Here is a 7,500-nt window from a genome sequence, read left to right as displayed (position 1 = left end):
AACTTCCAAAGTGGAGCTCATTCTGACCCTCTTCCTTTTGGCAGAGATCTCCATTCTTGGAGACTTCAATGTTCACCACCAGCTTTGGCTTTCCTCTCCCTTCACTGACCATCCTGGTGAACTAGCCTACAACTTTGCTATCCTCCACGACCTAGAGCAATTGGTGCAACACCCTACTCGTATTCCTGACCGTCTTGGAGATACGCCCAACATTCTTGACCTTTTCCTAACCTCTAATCCTTCTGCTTATGCTGTCACCCTCTTTTCTCCGTTGGGCTCCTCCAATCACAATCTCATATCTTTATCTTGCCCTATCGCTCCAATCCCACCTTAGGATCCCCTAAGCGAAGGTACCTCTGGCGTTTTGCATCTGTTAGTTGGGGGCACCTGAGGAAATATTTTGCTGATTTTCCTTGAAATGACTACTGCTTCCGTGTCAGAGACCCGTCTTTGTGTGCTGAACGCATAAGAGAGGTGATAGTGACTGGCATGGAGGCGTACATTTCTCACTCTTTTTCTCGACCTAAACTTTCCAAACCTTGCTTTAACACAGCCTGTTCTCGTGCTATACATGATAGAGAGGTGGCCCACAAAAGGTACTTAAGCCTTCCATCACCAAAATCTCATGCACTTTATGTTTCTGCCCAGAACCATGCCAAGTCTGTTCTCCAACTAGCCAAAAACTCCTTCATTAATAGAAAGTGTCAAAATCTTTTAAGATCTAACTCCCCTCGTGACTTCTGGCATCTAGCCAAAAATATTTAAAATAACTTTGCTTCTTCTTCTTTCCCTCCTTTATATCAACCAGATGGCACCACTGCTGTCACATCTATCTCTAAAGCTGAACTCTGCTCAAGCCTTTGCTAAAAACACTACCTTGGACGATTCAGGGCTTGTTCCTCCCTCTTCTTCACCTCTGACCACTTCATGCCACCTATTAAAATTTTTCAGTGATGTTTTCCATGCCCTCGCTGGCCTTAATCTTCGAAAGTCTTATGGACCTGATGGGGTCCCTCCTATTGTTCTCCGAAACTGTGCCTCTGTGCTTGCACCTTGCCTAGTCAAACTCTTTCAGCTCTGTCTGTCAACATCTGCCTTTCCTTTTTGCTGGAAGTTTGCCTACATTCAGCCTGTTCCTAAAAAGGGTGACCGTTCTAATCCCTCAAACTACCGTCCTATTGCTTTAATTTTTTGGCTATCTAAAGTTTTTAAATCTATCCTCAACAGGAAGATTCTTAAACATCTATCACTTAACAACCTTCTATCTGATCGCCAATATGGGTTCCGTCAAGACCGCTCTACTGGTGATCTTCTGGCTTTCCTTACTGAGTCTTGGTCATCCTCTTTTAGAGATTTTAGTGAAACTTTTGCTGTTGCCTTAGATATTTCAAAAGCTTTTGATAGAGTCTGGCACAAAGCTTTGATTTCCAAACTACCCTCCTATGGCTTCTATTCTTCTCTCTGTAACTTCGTCTCAAGTTTCCTTTCTGACCGTTCTATTGCTGCTGTGGTAGACGATCACTGTTCTTCTCCTAAATCTATTAACAGTGGTGTTCCTCAAGGTTCTGTCCTGTCACCCACTCTCTTCTTATTATTCATCAATGACCTTCTAAACCAAACTTCTTGTCCTATCCACTCCTACGCTGATGATACCATCATGCACTTTTCCACGTCTTTTCGTAGACATCCAATCCTTCAGGAAGTAAACATTTCACGTAGGGAAGTCACAGAACGCCTGACTTTTGATCTTTCTAAAATTTCTGATTGGGGTAGAGCAAAGGTGGTATTGTTCAATGCCTCAAAAATTTAATTCCTCCATCTATCAACTAGACACAACCTTCAAGACAACTATCCCCTCTTCTTCAATGACACTCAACTGTCCCCCTCTTCTACACTGAACATCCTCGGTCTATCCTTTACTTACAATCTAATCTGGAAACTTCACATCTTATCTCTAGCTAAAACAGCTTCCATGAAGTTAGGTGTTCTGAGACGTCTCCGCCAGTTTTTCTCTCTCCACCAGCTGCTAACTCTGTACAGGGGCCTTATCCGTCCATGTATGGAGTATACTTCACATGTCTGGGGGGTTTCCACTCATACCGCTCTTGTAGACAGGGTGGAATCAAAAACTTTTCGTCTCATCAACTCCTCTCCTCTGACTGTCTTCAGCCTCTCTCATCGTCGCAGTGTTGCATCTCTAGCTATCTTCTACAGCTATTTTAATGCTGACTGTTCTCCTGATCTTGCTAACTGCATGCCTCTCCTCCTTCCGCGGCCTCGCTGCACAAGACTTTCTTCTTTCTCTCACTCTTATTCTGTCCACTTCTCTAATGCAAGAGTTAACCAGTATTCTCAATCATTTATCCCTTTCTCTTGTAAACTCTGGAACTCCCTGCCTGCTTCTGTATTTCCATCCTCCTATGGCTTGAATTCTTTCAAGAGGGAGGTTTCAAGACACTTATCCTTCAATTTTTTGACTACCGCTTTGAACCCTTTTCTGGGACTGGCATCTCAGTTTTTTTTTTTTAATTGGATTTTTGTTGCCCTTGGCCAGTGTTCCTCCTACATAAACACACACACACACACACACACACACACACACACACACACACACACACACACACACACACACACACACACACACACACACATACTCACTCACCAGCACAGCGAACACTAGTATCCTCCCGTCAGTAATGTCGTCAATGAAGGACACCATCTCTTCCTCCACGCCAACAGAGAAAGTATCGAACACCTGGGTAGCCATCACCTGCCCCGTGTGTTGATTGAGGACCACCAGGTGAAGGCCGCGGTCCCCCAGGTTACGGTAAATCTGAGAGAAGGAATAGGTGGCTGAATGAGTGGCTGACTGACTGATTGACTGACTGATTGAGTGACTGATTGACTGACTGATTGATTGAGTGACTGATTGACTGACTGACTGACTAATTGAGAGACTGAGTGGCTGCTTGACTGATTGACTGTTTGACTGATTGACTGAATGAGTGACTGATTGACGGATTGCATGACTGTTTGAGAGATTGACTGACTGACTGACTCACGATTTGACATTAACTGATTGAGTGACTGATATACTGACTAACTGACTGACTGATTGAGTGACTGATTGACTGATTGGCTGACTTACTGATTGAGAGACTGAGTGGCTGGTTGACTGGTTGACTGAAAAACTGACCAAGTGAGCGAATGACTAACTAACCTTTGCTGTCTCTCAAACCTTTCACCACCTACAACTTTATATCTGCTTCATAAGTCGGGCAAGTTAGCAATCATGGAAAATGAAGTCACCACCATTGCCAATCCAGGGAGTTAGAACGTAAGAACACAAGGAAGCAAAGGAAGCTGCAAGAACCCATCAGTCTTAGTCTCGTAATCAGAAACGCTTTGCTCTCTCACCACCACTATTTTCAAAGGTCACAGAGATATTTAGACACGTTCTCAAGGCTGTTTCTCCCGTTAATAATGTAGAAATCTGGTTAATCTGTCATTAGTACCTTTAAAACACCTTTAAAAACACGTTCAATTTCAATGACAGCCTTTGAGTGTGGGGGTGGTGAGGTGCAGAAATATTTCAGAATATGATTTACACTCGTGGTAATCCCCGCGTCCTCACCTCCCGTTTGTTGAGTGACATGAACACTTTATCCTGGCTGGACATAAGGGTCAAGGTCACGGTCTGATTGGTGATGGCGTGACCTTTGTACCTCACCTGAAAATGCACAGGAACCTCAGGTACTTGTCACGACCACCAGGTGTTTGTTAATTACCTTTTTACTTCATACTTCATACGAAAAGAAATTACTTTGATTTGAACCCAAAATAACTTCACTTTATTTAATTAACTTAAACTGTAATTAACTTTAATATTACTTAATCTAACATTCTGACCAACTTAACATAATCTGATCTAACTTAAACTAACCTAACCCGACCTAACCCATTGCTTAACATAACATACTGACCTATCCTAACTTAAACTAACCTGATCTAATCTAAACCTAACCTCATCATGGCCTAACCTAATTTTGTGTCCAACTTAACCTGACCTGATCTAACCAAACCTTCTTCTAACATAATCTAATATTACCCAACTTGATTTAACATAATCTAACCAATCCTTACACAGTGGCTGACCTGACCTTACCTATTATTCTCTAGTTTATAGCTAATCTTCTGCAATCCAACAAAATTTAACCCAACCCAACCTAACTTAACCCAACCTAACCTAACTCAACCTGACCTAACATAACCTAACCAAATTCAACCCAACCCAACCCAACCTAACCTAACATATCCTAACCTAATTCAACGCAACACAACCTAACCTAACCTAACCAACCCAACCCACCATAATCTAACCTAACTCAACCCAACCTAACCTAACCTAACCTAACTTAACCTAACCTAACCTAACCAACTTAACGTAACTAACCTTATGGCTGTCAGTAATGTTAGCAGATGCCATTGACCATGATGAAGGATGTTGTTGCTGTTGCTGCTGTTGTTGTTTTTGTTGTTGTTGTTGTTGTTGTTGTTGTTGTTGTTGATGATTTTGGTCCCCTTTCTGCTGCTGCATCTGCATCTCCCCTTGGGCAAGCACGGGGGATGGGGCGGGGACTGGGGAGGGGACGGGGGCATGGTGCGCGTGGGGGCCCTCAGGGGTGACTGGGGGGGCGCCAGGTTGGGGGTTTCCGTGGTGGTACCCCGTTTTCTTCTGCAGCACTGGATCTATTGCCTCGCCTGTAGTAGTAGTAGCAGTAGTAGTAGTAGTAGTAGTAGTAGTAGTTGTTGTTGTTGTTGTTGTTGTTGTTGTTGTTGCTGTTGTTGTGGTAGCAGTAGTAGTAGTAGTAGTAGTAGTAGTAGTAGTAGTAGTAGTAGTTGTTGTTGTTGTTGTTGTTATTGTTGTTGTTGTTGTTGTAATAGAAGTAGTAATGAAAACAGTAGCAATAGCAACACACACACACACACACACACACACACACACACACACACACACACACACAGGCAATGGTACGCACGTCATGAGTTTCCCAAGCTCCCCACAATGACTGACGCGTTAAAAGAGGTTTCCTTGAAGACCAACCACAGATATGGCTGTTGTGCGGAGGATCATGACTAGGAGGAGGAGGAGGAGGAGGAGGAGGAGGAGGAGGAGGAGGAGGATGTTTTTAGCAGGGTGGACTAAAGTGTCATATATTTTTATTGCTCATATTCGTAATTACAGAGAGAGAGAGAGAGAGAGAGAGAGAGAGAGAGAGAGAGAGAGAGAGAGCCCCACCCTCCAGTAACATGCGTAGACTGTACTTTTCGACCCTTCCCTGACCACACGAGTGTCGTCATTACTGGCTATTACGGCCATCCCTCACCGCCACCGCCACCACCACCACCACCATTACTCCATTACTCCTGCTGTTACTACTGTACTAGTATTGCTACTGCTACTTCTACTACCAGTACTTCCTCTATCCTTACTTAATTTGACCCATCACCACTACTACTATTATTACTACTACTACTACTGCTACTACTACTACTACTACAACTACTACTACTACTACTACTACTACTACTACTACTACTACTACTACTAATAATAATAATAATAATAATAATAATAACAATAATAATAATAATAATAATAATAATAATAATAATAATAATAACAATAATAATGATAATAATAATAATAATAATAATAATAATATTAATAATAATAATAATAATGCTACTACTACTACTACTACTAGTACTACTACTACTACTGCTGCTCCTGCTGCTGCTGCTGCTGCTACTACTACTACTACTACTACTACTGTTACTGCTACTGCTACTCCTACTACTGCTGCTGTTGTTTGCTGGTGGTATTAGTAGCAATAATAATAATAATAATAATAATAATAATAATAATAATAATAATAATAATAATAATAATGATAATGACAGTAATGATGATGATGATAATAATAATAATGATAATAATAATAATAATAATAATAATAATAATAATAATAATAATAATAATAATAATACCACTACTTCTACTGTTACTACTACAACACTAACAATTACAACAATTAACTACCACCACCACCACTACTACTACCACAATACCATCACCTCCATCACTACACACACACCTGGTACAATGAGGTTGGACAGATCTGGTGTCGCTTTCTGGTCATGCTGATATGGACTTCCTGAGAATAACACTTGGAGCAACAGGAAGACGGCAGCAGCAGGCAGAATCACACGCTGCAGGGGAGACAATTAACATCAAACCTTACCTTATCTTACCTCACCTAACCTAACCACTTCTAGAGATATTGGTGAACTTTTGCTGCTGCCTTAGACATCTTTCACTTCACAACCTTCTATCTGATCGCCAGTATGGGTTCTGTCGAAGTCGCTCTACTGATCTTCTGGCTTTCCTAACTGAGTCTTGGTCATCCTCTTTTAGGGATTTTGGCGAAACTTTTGCTGTTGCCTCAGGCATGTCAAAAGCTTTTGATAGAGTCTGGCACAAAGCTTTGATTTCCAAACTACCCTCCTACGGCTTCTATCCTTTTTCTTTGTAACTTCATCTCGAGTTTCCTTTCTGACCGTTCTATTGCTGCTGTGCTAGACGGTCACTGTTCTTTTCCTATGTCTATTGACGTTGGTGTTCCTTAGGGTTCTGTCCTGTCACCCACTCTCTTCCTATTATTTATAAATTTTCTAGACCAGACTTCTTGTCCTATCCACTCCTACGCTGATGATACCACCCTGCACCTTTCCACGTCTTTTCGTAGACGTTCAACCCTACAGTAAGTAAACAGTACAGGCATAGAAGCCACAGAACGCCTGAATTATGATCTCTCTAAAATTTCTGATTGGGGCAAAGCAAACTTGGTATTGTTCAATGCCTCAAAAATTCAATTCCTCCATCTATCAACTCGACACAACCTTCCAGACAACTATCCCAACAACTTCTTTCCTCTAACTGACTGTCTTCAGCCTCTCTCATCGCAGCAATTTTGCATCTCTAGCTGTCTTTTACCGTTATTTTCATGCTTATTACTCTTCTGATCTTGCTAACTGCATACTGCTCCTCCTCCCGCGGCCTCGCTGCACAAGACTTTCTTCTTTCTCTCACCACTATTCTGTCCACTTCTCTAATGCAAGAGTTAACCAGTATTCTCAATCATTCATCCCTTTCTCTGGTAAACTCTGGAAATTCCTGCGTACCTCTGTATTTCCTCCTTCCTATGACTTGAACTTTTTCAAGAGGCATTCTCTGACTCTGTTTGGGAACCGGCATCTCAGTGGGCTTTTTTTCTTATAGTTTGTTGCCCCTCCTACATAAAAAAAATAAAATAAAAATAACAAAACTTAATCTGATCTAACCTAACCTAAGCAACCAGACCTGACCTAAACTTAACCTGACCTAAACTAGTCTAACAATTTAACCTAACTTCATTTAGCTAACCTTACCTTACTTAG

At 41.7% G+C, this 7,500-nt stretch overlaps 1 protein-coding gene across 1 annotated transcript in view; it reads right to left on the bottom strand.

Moving 5' to 3' along the window:
* The window catches only part of LOC135093911 (protein O-linked-mannose beta-1,2-N-acetylglucosaminyltransferase 1-like), a 23,130-nt gene that overhangs the window by 13,146 nt on the left and 2,484 nt on the right, over positions 1-7,500 (bottom strand). Inside the window, exons 3-6 of the mRNA XM_063993577.1 lie at positions 6,159-6,273; positions 4,454-4,761; positions 3,635-3,730; positions 2,663-2,833 (exon numbers count right to left, since the gene is read on the bottom strand). Coding sequence (XP_063849647.1) covers positions 2,663-2,833; positions 3,635-3,730; positions 4,454-4,761; positions 6,159-6,273 — 690 coding nt within the window. The remainder of the gene's footprint in view (positions 1-2,662; positions 2,834-3,634; positions 3,731-4,453; positions 4,762-6,158; positions 6,274-7,500) is intronic.

This window comes from Scylla paramamosain, chromosome 44 (assembly GCF_035594125.1).
Source record: "Scylla paramamosain isolate STU-SP2022 chromosome 44, ASM3559412v1, whole genome shotgun sequence".
In the NCBI taxonomy this organism is placed as follows: Eukaryota; Metazoa; Arthropoda; class Malacostraca; order Decapoda; family Portunidae; genus Scylla; species Scylla paramamosain.
The sequence above is the reverse complement of the archived record's forward strand: the minus strand, read 5'-3'. Positions and strand labels throughout refer to the sequence as shown.